This window comes from Podarcis vaucheri (genome assembly GCF_965113315.1).
Source record: "Podarcis vaucheri genome assembly, chromosome: 13".
Taxonomy (NCBI): domain Eukaryota; kingdom Metazoa; phylum Chordata; class Lepidosauria; order Squamata; family Lacertidae; genus Podarcis; species Podarcis vaucheri.
In genome coordinates, this window is record NC_138751.1 from 17,526,444 (window position 1) to 17,540,594 (window position 14,151).

A 14,151-nucleotide genomic window follows, 5' to 3' on the forward strand; every position below is an offset into this window, starting at 1 on the left:
CATGCTTCCTTTTGACACTGGAAGTAGTAGCTATCCCTTGTGGCTAGTAGTCACTGATAGCCTTATCATCCATGAATTTGTCAAATTCCATTTAAAACCATCCATGTTGACTGCTTTCACTATCCTCTGGGAACAAATTCCCAGGGAAACTCCTTATATGAAGAAGTACCTTCTTTGGTATGAAATCAGTGCATAAAAGATGCCAAAATCAAAGTGAAGAGGAAACCTCACGTGAGGGGAAATATATTAGGATGGATAAAAAAGAAATAGTGTTGGAGATACTTAGGATTGCTATTTAAATGCATTACCCACTCTTTGCCATCAGGCTCCCAACAATTAAATGTCTGTATTAAAAGCAGTTTATTTTATTTTTTAAATAATTTCCAAACATTAAAATGCAGAGTTCTTTTGAACCCTTAGGCCTCCCTCCATGGGTTCCATCTTTAAGATTAAATTTACTACATCTTTTAGCCTTATCTATCTATTATATAACCATAATTACCATTAAAACAATTCCACATTACAAATGTCTTCACATCCCTGCCAAAGATTTTAACTGTTTACAAACGTACTCCAGTCTTTAGAAAATACTTGATCTTCCTGGTTTCAGATCTTCCCAGTCAGTTTCGCCATTTCTGCATACTGCATCAATTTCATCTGCCATTCTTCTTTTGTTGATACTTCTTCCTTCCATCTCTGGGCTAGCAGCATTCTTGTTGCAAACATAAATATCTTTTATCTTGGAAACTCTTCACCTACAATGCCTAATAAGAAGGCTTCTGGTTTTTTAACAAATGTATTCGTAGACATTTTCTTTAACTCATTATACTGTACAGTGGTGCCTCGCAAGATGAAAAGAATTCGTTCCGCGAGTCTTTTCGTCTTGCGATGTTTTTTGTCTTGCGAAGCACGGTCCGTCGCAACTGCGCCTCTTCAAGCAGCTTTTTTTAAAAAAGCGCAAGACGTTTTCGTCTTGCGAAGCAAGCCCATAGGGAAATTCGTCTAGCGAAGCAACGCAAAAATGGAAAACCCTTTCGTCTAGCGAGTTTTTCGTCCTGTGAGGCATTCGTCTTGCGGGGCACCACTGTATTTCATTTCCCAGAAAGCCTTTACCAATGTACATGTCCACCACAAAAAGTGCCCTCTTTTTCTTTACATTTCCAACACAGTTTAGAACTTGTTTTGTACATTTTAACAATTTTACTCCCTGTTAGATATCAACGATACATCATTCGCCTATAATTTTCTTTCAATGAACAGTATGCAGTAAATTTTATTTCCTCTTTCCATAACTTTTCCCAGGATGAAAGTTGGATATTATATCCAAAGTCTCTAGCCCAATGTAGCATCGCTGCCTTAACTTCTTCATATTTTGTATGCCATTCTAAAAGTAATTTGTACATTTTTGATAGCACTTTCACATTATTTTCGAACAGATCTGTTTCAAACCTCGATCTCATTTTATCAAAACCTTTCTTTTTGTCAACTTTAAAAACATTTAATTGGTGATACTGTAACCAATCCGTTAACCGTTCTCTAATAGTCTCAATTTTTTCCAATTTTAATTGGTCTCATGTCTCTTTTAACAAATCTTAATAGGTGACCCACTTGCCTCTCATATTTACTTTTTTAACTGAAATTGCTTCTAATTGAGAGAGCCACCATGGTGTTCTTCGTTCTAATGCAGTCATACTTCGGGTTGCGAACGTGATCCGTGTGGGAGGCATGGTCGCAACCCGCAGCATCGCGTCTGCACACATGTGTGACGCAATTTGGCGCTTCTGTGCATAGCGCAATTTAGTGCTTCTGTGCATGCGCTGAAACCCATTCTGGTACTTCCGGGTTTGGCGCGGTCTGTAACACAAAATTGCGCAACTTGCAGCGTTCGCAACCCGAGGTATGACTGTAGATTCTTGTACCTATCCCATAACTCATAGATTGATTTTCTTATCAAATGGTTCAGGAATCCTTTATGTACTTTTGTTTTATCATACCACAAATACGTATGCCACCCAAATCTATTATGACCCTCCAGATCTAATAAATCTGTGTTTTTTAACAAGATCCATTCCCACAACCAGCAGAGGCAGGATGTTTCATAATATAACTTCAAATCTGGCAGGGACGGGGTCCTAAAAACACACATCTAAGGTGCCAAGGTGTCTTTAGCATCTGCTGAAAGCTGTATAGTAAAGGTGCTAGACACCTGTCAGGTGGGAATTCCACAGCATAGTGGTTGACACAGATTAAGATTCTTGTTCCACTGTAAGTGGTCAGAAGTTCTGGTCTTAAAACTTGTGTGATGACTTTAAGCTTTTTTTTTTTTAAGCCAGTGATTCTCAAACATCTGTTGGATGAGAGTTTATCTACCCAGAGCTGAATGATGGGGACAGACCCAGCTGTAACAGTTTACTTCTAGCGGGGTCATGTTTTTGCATGAGGTACTGTTTGCAACATCCTATCTCACTGGGAGGCAAATGCAGAGTGCTGACAGAGGCAGAGATGCAATAAGCAACTGTGACTATGCATTTCTGCTTTGTCTTTGCCAGGAGTGCCTTAATTGATCCTCACGCCAGCTGAAAGGAGAAAGCCTCCTGCAGAGGCTCACTGCAGGATTTGTTTCCCTGGCACTCTCCCCTGTGGGCATCTGGGTTTACAAGAGCCTTGAGCAATTTCCTTAGTTTCTCAATAAATCTATTTGGCCACTCTAGTTTCATGCAGATGCTCTCAACACAATTATGGCTTTGACCCCAAAGGTGCTTACTCTTGAATTCGTTTCAGAGCAAATACATGTGACCCGAAGTTGAGAACAAAAGTGTTAAATGATGAGTGACAAAAGATTAAAAAATGTCATGTTAATGACCAAAATCAAGATCTCCTTATACCAACTGCTCAGTAGTCTCAGTGGAGAAGTTACATTAATGTTTGAATATTGAATGTGTAAGTGTATGTCTAGAGACAATGGATAGAACAAACACCATTAGCTGTACTGCTGGATAAGATGTACTGCTGGGTAATTGTATTTGTTTAAAAACAATAAAAATTTGTTTTTTAAAAAAATCAGAAAAGATCAACAGCAGCAATAGGGAGGCACAAAAATATTACTTGACTCTGAAAATTGAAGCCTAGAGAGAGAAAGAGAGAGCACAAAGCATTTATAAAACCTTACCCGACTGCTGAAGCCTAGAAAGGCCCCAAATGCCGAAGGGTAGGGGCAAAACTAGGCTTTATTTCACAGGAATCAAAAGACCCTTTCTGGCAACCCCTCCGCACATAAACACACACTGGGAGTCTCAATGGTGCCCCTGCCAAGGGGAAAGTCTGATCAATCTGGGGTGTTTATATTTACCACATGAATACTTCTTGCTTCGTCTTGAACAGGGCAACAACTGCAAACAAAATAGGCCAGAGCCTCATTAAGAGTTGTGGGGCAGGATGCTGTTTATTGTCCTGCATATGGCAGCAAAGTTTGGCAAACCCTCACCGTGATCAACTCCCACCTGGAAACGTCCTCACTGTGGAAGGATGGGTGGATCCAGAATCGGCCTCCATGATCACTTACGGACTCACTGTCAAGACTGTTCATGGAAGTCAATCTTGCCCGACTACAAGTGATTGCCAGAGATGACAGCATACCATGTGGCAGCTGCCCATGCCCCTGGGGTTGGCCTTCACCAGGGCACTGAACCTTTAGTGTGAGCCAACACTGCCCTGTGGAACTCCTTACCAACAGAAGACTGGGAGGAGGTGTTTGGATGGGCCTTAGAAACTTCCATTTTGTTTATGGATATGCTATTGAAACTTTTCTATTTGCATTGCTGAAGCCTCTGTCTTTGCTTACACACACGTTCCGAAAGTGCAGTTTATGAATATTTTAAGGCACATTTTAAGGGTTAAACCACAGAGCCTAGGACTTGCCGATCAGAAGGTCGGCAGTTCGAATCCCCGCAATGGGGTGAGCTCCCATTGCTCAGTCTCTGCTCCTGCCCACCTAGCAGTTCGAAAGCACGTCAAAGTGTAAGTAGATAAATAGGTACCACTCCGGCGGGAAGGTAAATGGCGTTTCTGTGCGCTGCTCTGGTTCGCCAGAAGCAGCTTAGTCATGCTGGCCACATGACCCGGAAGCTGTACGCCGGCTCCTTCGGCCAAGAAAGCAAGATGAGCGCTGCAACCCCAGAGTCAGCCACAACTGGACCTAATGGTCAGGGGCCCCTTTACCCTTTACCTAAGGAACATACCCCTTCAAGAGGGAAAGATGTGAAGCTGGACGAAGCCATGGGAATTGCTGGAGGGGCGTGTAGAATAATAGAGCTGGAAGGGATCTGAGGGTCATCTAGTCCAACCCCTGCACTGCAGGAATCTCAGCTAGAGTGCCTGCCTTCAGCCCCTGCGACGCTACCGGCGCAAACAAGCCGATATAAGGCGCTTTAGCTGCCCCGGCTGGAAGAACGGCGCATGCTCCAGTTACTGCGCGCTAGTTAACGGATTTTTCCCCCCCAGTAGCGCGCGTGCGCAAAAGACAGCATGGCGCATCTTCCGAGGCGCGTGGGCCCCCTTTCCGCGTAAACCAAACGCTCAGTGCGGTTCACGGTTGCTTGTATGCGCATGCGCAAACTCAGCGCCCTCCCTCCTTGCTTCCTCGAGCATTTGTTTCCTCTCAACCCCAAGGGCTCGCCTTCTAGCGCAGGCGCACTTCTGCTCCTCCGCCCCCTGGGAGAGAAGCACCGTCCCGGCCTCTGTGTCTGGCTCAATGCGGGCGAGTACCCGGATGTAGAGGCTAACTGCCAGGCGAAGCGACCAGAGTTGCGAGCGAGGGCTCCGAAGTGCATGCGCAGTCGCTGTCCCTGCGCCCCCTTGCTCCCGGGCTTAGGCGTCTTGGCCGGCCGTTGGGCCCTGAGTCCGGGCGGGGCTGAAGGGGAGGCGCCTGGGCTGAGCCCACCCCGCTCTCCCTCGGGAGGTGAGTGGCTGGGGGCGGCGGAAGGGCCCGGGGTTGCAGGCCTCCGGGGACGGAGGGGGGCTGAGGGGAAAAAGCCCAAACGGAGACGAGCCAGGCTTAGGGAGAGGCCCGTCCAGCACCTCTTCATTGGCTTCCTCTGCTCAGGCCCTGAAGGCCTCGCAGAGCAGCCAGCAAAATGGAAGCAGCCCAGGCAGCAATAAAGGGGAAGACAGGTTGCGGGTGGGCTGGCAGGAAGGTCGCCGGCAAGTCAGTGCTGAGGAGCGAGGAAGGAGCTGAGTAGGGCGGGCAGGGGGCGGAAATAAGAGCCCGAGGGGCAAAAAGAGGAGTGCAAAACACGGGACACGCTCCTGTTGTTTTCTGCTGACGTGACTCACAGGACACGGAGCTGGTTTGGTTTATTGTTGTTTAGTCGTGTCCGACTCTTCGTGACCCCCTGGACCAGAGCACGCCAGGCACTCCTGTCTTCCACTGCCTCCCGCAGTTTGGTTTATATATTTTAATTTACAAACCAGCACCCTGCCCTTCTAATGCCCATGCACCTTTTAGGGTGGCTAACAACTCGAACCACAACTAAATACAATAAATCTCCCCAACTCCCCCAAAATAACAAAACAAGCATTAGTTAAATAATTATTCATCTGATAAAGTAAGTGCCTGCCTAAACAGGAAGGTTTTTGCTCTATGATGAAATGCTGTAAGAGAGGGGTAGGGACAAAGAAGAGCCTTCCCTTGATTTCCACCAACTGAGTCTCAACTGTAATGAAGCCGCAAATGATCTAGTTTCTTCCCAGAGAGTTGACAAGAAATGGGCAAGAATGGGATGGGAAGATAGTGTGTGGTGGTAGTGTGGAGAGAGGTATGTGTCAAACAGCAGTGAGACAGGTGGGTCTGAAACTGGCCTAAACGTTTTACAATATTGTGCGGAGCACCCTTCGCCAACCTGGCACCCTCCATATGTTCTGGACTACCACTCCCATTAGCCCCAGCTAATGGGGCTATTGATGTGAGTCAGTGGCCTGCAGTGACATTTTTCATAGGGAACAGTTAGATTCCAGCGTTGCAGGGGATTGGACTAGATGACCCTTGTGGGCCTTTCCAACTCTATGATTCTAAGTTCTATGAGTCCCTGCACATACCTCGCAACTAGTAGTGTGGGGATAACAATACTGGTCAGCCTTACAGGGTTGTTGCACTAATAGTAGTAGTAGTAGTAGTAGTAGTAGTAGTAATAATAATAATAATAATTTTATTATTTAAACTCTGCTCATCTGGCTGGGTTTCCCCAGCCACTCTGGGTAACTTGCAGCATATATAAAAACATAGTAAACATAAACTAGGCTACTCCCACTAGTCCAAGGAGCTGATGCCCCTGATGTAAGTTGTAGTCCAAAACATCTGGTGAGTATCTGATCGATGGAGGCTGCGCTTTGCTATGAAAGCTAGAAGTGTGTGCAAGGGGTGGGTGGGCTCCACAGGCCCTACTCCAGAACTTTCCAAACTTTTCAAGTTGGTGGCACACTTTTTGGACATGCATCATTTCATGATACAGTAATTCAGTTTTACTAGCAAATTGGAGGTTAAACCAACCCATTCCAGCCCGAAGAGGAGTGCAGGGGAGCATTTGTGCAACATTCCTACACACTGTAGCTGACACACTAACGTGTTGTGACACACACAATTTGGAAAACACTGCCCTTCTCCATCTAATCCAAGCCCCTTTGCAGGTAACGTGGTTTGGGAAGGCCTCCTTGCTCAATTTCTGTTTCTGCAGGTGGTTATGTCAGCTGAGGCCACGGCAGACCAGGTCCCACCCCTGGAGAATTGTGCCCCGCTAGTCCCAATCCAGCAGCGACGGGATGGCGGTGGAGGGGTAGCCGGTGTGACCTTTGATCTCAAACCCCTTAACCCCAGCAGCAAGTATGTCAAGCTGAACGTGGGAGGGTCTCTGCATTACACCACAGTGCAAACCCTCACCAAGCAAGATACCATGCTCAAGGCTATGTTCAGTGGCAGGATGGAGGTGCTCACAGATAGTGAAGGTAAGTGTCCAGGCATCACACAGTCTGTCTCCCCACTCAACCCTTCTCCCAATCTAGGTTTCCTGCTCAGCTGAGATTATATGGTATACTAAAATAAATCAACTTTAATACTTTTTGGACCAAAAGCCCCCCCAAAGCCGTGAACAGCACTACTGCATATTACAAAAGAAATATACAGGAAAAGTGCAATGCATGTAATAGATCAATCAAAGTGATATTAAAAAATAGCATGAAAATTCAGTCAAGAATATAAATGATGTAATAGGAACTAGTTAGCAATAAGTGTGGCACATTGGAGGTGACAGAAATCTGCCATTCTATATGACTTCTTTGCAGAAGCAAAGAAATTGTCAGAACTACCTCACACCTGCTTTTGATAGTATGAACAGTGAACCCCAGGGGGGAAATTCAGGTTCATATTTTTTAAAAAATATGAGCAGCTTTCTAGTCAAAGACAATGTTTGATAACTTGGTATCAAGGATCTGTTACAGCTAGATGCTTACATTTTGTTTGTGAGATAAAATATCCTAAATTTCCTCAAGGACCTATCCTAAATACAGTGGTACCTCGGGTTAAGTACTTAATTCGTTCTGGAGGTCTGTTCTTAACCTGAAACTGTTCTTAACCTGAAGCACCACTTTAGCTAATGGGGCCTCCCGCTGCTGCCACATGATTTCTGTTCTCATCCTGAAGCAAAGTTCTTAACCCGAAGTACTATTTCTGGGTTAGCAGAGTCTGTAACCTGAAGCGTCTGTAACCTGAGGTACCACTGTACCTCGAGGACCATCTCCTTCCATATGAACCTACCTAGACCCTGAGATCATCCTCTGAGGCCCTTCTTTGTGTGCCTCCTCCACGAGAGGTCTGCAGGGGGGCAACACGAGAGCAGGCCGTTTCTGCTGTGGCTCCCCATTTGGTAAATGCTCTCCCCAACGAGGTTTGCCTGTTGCCTTCATTATATACCTTTAGGTGCCAGGCAGAAACGTTGCTTTTTAACCAGGCCTTTAGTTGACTGACATTCAGTGCCCCTTCAAAATGTGTAGGTGGGGTTATTGGGTTGCTACTGCTTTTATTTTTGATTATGTATTCTGTGTTTCTATATCATGATTTTATCCTGTGAACTGCCCTGAGACCGGCGGGTATAGGGCGGTATACAAATTAAATAGAAAATAAAATATTGTAGCTTCATTAGCAAAATTATATACAAAGACAGCAATGTTTGGATTTCCCTCTAAATGTTTTAAAGTGTTCTCCAGAACAGAGCTACTTTTAATTTTATGTGCAAGAGATCCTTCTCTCCTGGTCTCTGCTTCTGCCCCCCAAAGACCTTTTGTTCAGAGACTAAAATTCTGTTCTTCATTTCCAGGCTGGATCTTGATTGACCGAAGTGGGCGCCATTTTGGAACAATCCTGAACTACTTGCGCGATGGCTCTGTGTCTCTCCCTGAATCCCAGCGGGAGCTGGAGGAAGTGCTATCTGAGGCCCGGTACTACTTGATCCAAGGCTTGGTTGAGGACTGTCAGCTTGCCCTGCAGGTGAGCTGGTCACCTGCTGAGCAGTTAGGAGGCAGGCAGACTCCTCTGAGCCTCAAGCAGTTTGAAGGAACTGGGGAGACGAAGAGGTGAGTTAGCAAGGCCTACTTGCCTTAGCCTGATTTGGACGACCTGCTACTTGGCCTCTCCCTCTCAGAACTGTCTCCCGCAGTGATTGTTCCATCTGGTGGTTGTAACCATCATGCAACATTATCTAAAAACTGATTCCCCAGTTTGCATATTTTTCTTCTTCCTCCCCATCCTTCCACCCTTATTTTGTTAATGTGTTAAATAAACTGTATGCCATTTGTTTTAATTTATAAACGTCCATGAGTGCACTGGTAAAAAGGCAGTACATAAGTGTGGTATGTTAATAATATGTGGCATGTTCTAGGGCGTCTAATAAGGTTGTAATATATTTGTATGTATCTTTTTCTGCCTAGCAAAAGAGTGAGGCCTATGACCCCCTCTGCCATATCCCCATGGTGACCTCTCCCAAGGAGGAGCAGCAGATCATCTCAAGCTGTTCCAAGGTAAAGAGGCTGTGAAGTCACATAAGGTTCAAGTCCAAGAAGATCGTGTAGATTTGCGCCATTTTAGACTGCTTGACTTAGATGTCTTCTTGCTTGTTTCGAGCCAGTGAGGTGATACTTATGAGTGCAGATGGCATCTGCCGCCTTTAGTGAAGGTCCTAAGTTGCAAAGCTTCTTAGCCTTCTAGCTAAAATCAAGCGCTGCCTACTATAAAACGTAGGTTGGAACTCCAGTCTCATGACTCATTCAAGTCATGAAGACTTGCTGTGTGACACAGTTTAACACATGGAAATAATTTAGCACCTTCCATATTGTCGACACAGCATAAAATGGGCCTGATGTGAGCACACACATACCAGAAGTTAGAACATATATGAACATTTCATGAAATCACTGTAGCTTGTCCAATGGCAAAAGTGACAGCTTCTCTTATGCAGGTTAAAAAGATAGTTTCCACCATATTTATCCTTCTTTTCCTTCTTTCTTAGCCTGTGGTGAAATTGCTGCATAACCGAAGTAATAACAAGTATTCATATACAAGGTAAGATGCAACACACACACCCAACTGCTAGAATTGGGCATAACGGTATTGTTTCTTGACTCCTATGTCGCCCATTCTTGACTTCCACCTCCTGGGTAATAGAGGTGTCTTAAGGGATATCACCATTTCTCCCTTTCCCTCCACTCCAGTAACTCTGATGACAACTTGCTGAAGAATATCGAACTGTTTGACAAGCTGGCTCTGCGGTTCAATGGCCGAGTACTCTTCATCAAAGATGTTCTTGGGGATGAAATCTGCTGCTGGTCGTTTTATGGGCAGGGCCGCAAGATTGCTGAAGTCTGCTGCACCTCCATTGTGTATGCCACCGAGAAGAAGCAGACCAAGGTAATGTGCAGACCCCTGAGCTTCAGATATGAGCTTTCCCCTTCAGGATAAATTGTACCTGCTCTCCAATATGTCTGATCTTGCTCCTTCCCTCCCTCTCTCCGTGGTGTCTGCCCGAAAATGGCTACTGCCAACCAGCAAAGCAGAAACAAACAAAGAAGTAAGGAAGTTGGCTGTTTGGATAAGTGAATGTCCTTTATGTGCTGATAAGTGAATTTTTGGATAGCAAGCATGTGGATCGCAGAACTTGTGTGTACTGCTTTTCAGGCAAACATCACATATTTTCTTAGAAAAAACAATATAAATTAAAACTATATTATAAGGCAATAAAGAGAGAGCCACAGGGAAGAAAGCTTTTTGAAAGCGAGGCCTCTCCTTCCTTCAGGGCATGGTGGTCCTTAGGTAGCCCTCTGGTGGCATTTGGGGAAGGGAGTGGACCCATACATGGAAGAACAGAACTTGAGAGGAAGAAGAGGTTTCCCCCTAGGCCACTCAAATGACTCTCTGGATGAAGTGCTACTTCAGCTCAACTCTCCCAGTTCCAGTTCTTCCCACCTAGCGAAACTGCAGCTCTGCTTACATTTTTATGCATCAAGGAGTTCAAAGCAGCTGTTGAGTTTTAGCCTTGCACTATGTGAATTAAGTTAAACTGGGAAAAAACTGTAAAGCTCAAGTTCACCAAGCAAGGATTTGAACCCAGGATTCCATTTTGAAACCAAACACTTGCACCACACTGTGGACAGAACCGGTGTTGCTCAGTATGCTCTTGCTTTGCTGCCCCCATGTGCACAGGTGGAGTTCCCAGAGGCACGGATCTTTGAGGAGACCCTGAACATCCTGATCTACGAGACGCCACGAGTGCCAGACAAGGCCCTCCTGGAGGCAACAGGTGGGGTGGCAGGTGGGGGTGGAGGCCCCCTCCGTGCAGGTGACGACGAAGATGGGCGGGAGCACCGTGTCCGGCGCATACATGTCCGTAGGCACATCATGCATGATGAACGTCCTCACGGCCACCAAGCTGTTTTCAAAGACTAATCCCGCCTCGCTCGCAATGTCCTCATTACTCCATCCATTTAGTGCCAAAGGAGGACCTGTTTTCTCCTTTTGATCTTTCACCTCAAGGTCTTCTCATTGATGTTTGCATCCTTTTCTAACCTCTCTCCCCCTCTGGGCTGCTTTTCTGCCCTCTTGCTATCCCTTGACTTTATTAAGCCCTCCTTTTTATTGTGACAATTGACCTCTTGGTCTGCCCCTTCATTTTACTGGCATGCTCTTTCCAGCTGTTAATTTCCCCTAAAGCTTCAGTCTTAAACACCCGACTTCCCACTTCCCCTCACCACCCCACCTGTCTCATAATCTGCAAGACACCACTGAAACCTGGTTTGTGGTCCTTTATTCAAAACCTCTTGACCCTGAACATTTCCAACCTGAGACAGACTGACTCTTAACTGTCCTCTAAACTTAGGATCCATGGAACACCAACATAATAACAGAGAGAGCTATATGTGAGCAAAGCATATGAATCAGGGGAGCCTACATTCCATCTCAGCTTAATACTGGGCCTCTGGTGACTTCCATTTTGTAACACCGTTATTGGCCTCTTTCAAAGGTCACAGACGAGGTGCTACCTAGACAGGGGTGTGTCAGTTCTTACATATTTACCAACTTTGATCTCTCCATTCTGGAGTCTTCTGCCCTTCGCTTTATGGTAGTTGTTTTTTTATTGGTCAAACCCCAACCCACCCTTGGTTTCTGTTCGCCTACTTTTAACTTCTCTGTTGAAGAAACTGCCTGGATTTAAGATAATGCACAAATTGTTCAGACAAAAACTGGCTACACTCCATTTAAAATTTTTGATAATGGCATTGACATAACTGGGGTTATACAACATATTTATTGGTGTCTTTTTTTCTGGAATAATTTCCACTACATTTAGCCTCCTGTGAGCAAAGGAGATTAAATCCAGTGTTAATCAGCCACTTTAAAAATTCATGCATACAAACTTGGCACCTTTAACCTTTGCATTAGAGCAGGAGGTAACAGTCATGAAATTGGTTCTTATTACTTATTGTCCTTCTGGGAAAGATGTCAGTCAGATAACAGCTGCTATTTTAAATTTTTTTGTCTGGGTCAAAAACACAGTTTGACTGTCTCCTTAAGTGTTGTGTGACCTGGACCCTGATTCCATCCAAACTATTCTGTCCCGCTTACAGGTACGACTTATATCAAAATATGTTAGATGCTTCAGTCCCACACTTCATAGGCATCTACACACCATTACAAAACAGCGGAACATGGTCAGGTGACTCCCTTCAGAAATAGATCTATGTAGGTACAGAAGTCTTACTTCTTCCTGCAGAGTTTGAGCACTTGCACTCTGCCCCTGGAATGCCTTCACCCCTTGTTTTCCATAAGGTTGGGCAGAGGGGGAATCGGGGGTCCTCCAGAATACATTGGCCTACCAACTCCCATCAGCCCCAGCCATCATGGCCAGTGATCTGGTTTGATGGGAGTTGTAGTCCATCCATAACTGAAGGGCCACCATTTCCCCATCCTGCCACAGGGAATGGTATGCCGCTTCATACAAACTTCAGCAAAGTGTAATATGGGACATTTCAACAGCCCTTTCAGTCACCTGTCTCATGGAACAGGGTTTGGATATTAATGGTGGTGGATGGAGAGGGAGGGTGAAATTGCATTCTGTAAATGCAGACTGGTGCAGGTAACTTTACTGGAGAGAAGGTATTATTTTCCTCCATTCTTCTTTTCCCATCTCTATATCCTCCCCTCCCTGGAGGAGGTAACTTTCTTGAATTAATTATTGTAATTTTTTTGTATTTGCATAATTTATTTTAAAAATGTTTTTTTCTATTAAATTATTGTAATAAAGGTACCTGCTTAAAAATGGGAAAGTTTCCTGGTGTGTGTGTTTTAACTGGATAAGGACCTGTATCTCCAGGGCTTTTCCATGCCTAGACAGGCACATTTCCCAAAGAATATTAGTGACTTTAGTGAGTTGGATCATCCTTTTTTCTAACCCAGGGGGTTGTGTTTATTGGACAATTACATTTGCTAAAGAGGAAGGAGTTTTTGGCATAGTTGGCAGCACATGTGTGAAATCTTACCTTGTTAACACTTGGGCAGCTTCTCTGTTCATCTGCTGCCTGTGGCTTGCATTTTAGGAACCTAAAATTTAAGGTGGGTGCAGGTTTTCTCCAATTCTCCCCTTCTGTATTGTAGCAATGGAGAGCGTTTCAGCAGTCTGGTGGATGCCTTGGATTTTGTTAAGAGAGATGCTTATGGGGAAGGGGATCTGTATGTTGAGTGCCTCAGGCCACAGGAAATGGAAGATCTACTGACATTATCCAGACTGCTGGTATTTAATTGGAGAACATTATAGTATGCCTGTCTTTCTATAATAGTATGCCTTGATTCATACTAGTTGATGGCAGCTGCTGCTGTAACTGGGGCCTTGGAGAAGAAGCAGAAGGGCTGGGCAGGCTTGAGGGGCTACAATGTAGTGGCTGAATGAGTGTTTTAATTTTAAGAAACCATATTTTGGTAACTTGGTATTCCTGCTTCCATATCTTGGTAGTTTCCTATCTCGTCTTGTACCCAGGGAAGAAGAGTCAGGCAGAGGTACATTGCTAGTATAGATCTCATACTAGGATTAAACAAAGGCTTTTGCCCATTCAGAGCAGAACCCACTGTTTACAATGTATCTCAATCTAATAGGCAGCTGAGCCTTACACTAGTTTCTGCATTTTAACTCTGCATCCTCCTGTGCCAGAACATCTTATGTAGCTTCCTTCCCTGTGTGGTTGATTCTTCCAAATATAAACAGCTATGATACAAAAACTTAATCCTTAACAATGATCTACACCTTTCCAGTTGTCAAGGGTTAAAGTAGCAAAACCATATTGGCCTTGAGGGAATGAAGTTAACAAACCTTAGATTACTATGCTGTAAATTAGTCTTCTCTCAGCTGCAATTAGGCTGTGCTTAGCTTTGTTAATAGCAATTGCCCAACAGTATAAAAAAACTGAAATTTACAAAATGACCCAATGCCTACCCTAGTAGTGCTGCACAGTATCTGCAGTTTTTTTGTATTACTATATTATTTAAACATGAAACACCTAGTGTTGCAGTTGTGATGATAAACTTTTAACCCTTATATGTACACTGTAGTTTGCAATCAATCT

The 14,151-nt window shown here is 44.6% G+C and overlaps 1 protein-coding gene and 1 long non-coding RNA gene across 2 annotated transcripts; one reads left to right on the forward strand and one right to left on the reverse strand.

The window, feature by feature from the left end:
* Nucleotides 1-441: 441 nt before the first annotated feature.
* Nucleotides 442-3,886, reverse strand: LOC309516772. The gene is made up of 2 exons (XR_014213038.1): nt 3,170-3,886; nt 442-712 (listed from the first exon to the last, which is right to left on the reverse strand). It is a non-coding gene; the product is annotated as an uncharacterized lncRNA (long non-coding RNA).
* An 821-nt stretch (nt 3,887-4,707) lies between these two features.
* On the forward strand, nt 4,708-12,861 carry KCTD13 (potassium channel tetramerization domain containing 13). Its single transcript, XM_082195559.1, has 7 exons — nt 4,708-4,957; nt 6,729-6,996; nt 8,364-8,533; nt 8,974-9,063; nt 9,552-9,604; nt 9,754-9,949; nt 10,742-12,861. Exons 2-7 carry the CDS (start codon nt 6,735-6,737, stop codon nt 10,982-10,984), a joined length of 1,014 nt encoding a protein of 337 aa, XP_082051685.1. The 5' UTR covers nt 4,708-4,957; nt 6,729-6,734; the 3' UTR covers nt 10,985-12,861.
* The last annotated feature ends 1,290 nt before the right edge of the window (nt 12,862-14,151 follow it).

Excerpts from the sequence above, each read along its gene's own strand:
- KCTD13 (XM_082195559.1), top strand. The coding sequence starts at position 6,735 with ATGTCAGCTGAGGCCACGGCAGACCAGGTCCCACCCCTGGAGAATTGT. Across the intron at positions 8,534-8,973 it reads ACTGTCAGCTTGCCCTGCAG|CAAAAGAGTGAGGCCTATGA; the intron begins GTGAGCTGGTCA and ends TTTTCTGCCTAG. Across the intron at positions 9,950-10,741 it reads CCGAGAAGAAGCAGACCAAG|GTGGAGTTCCCAGAGGCACG; the intron begins GTAATGTGCAGA and ends CCATGTGCACAG.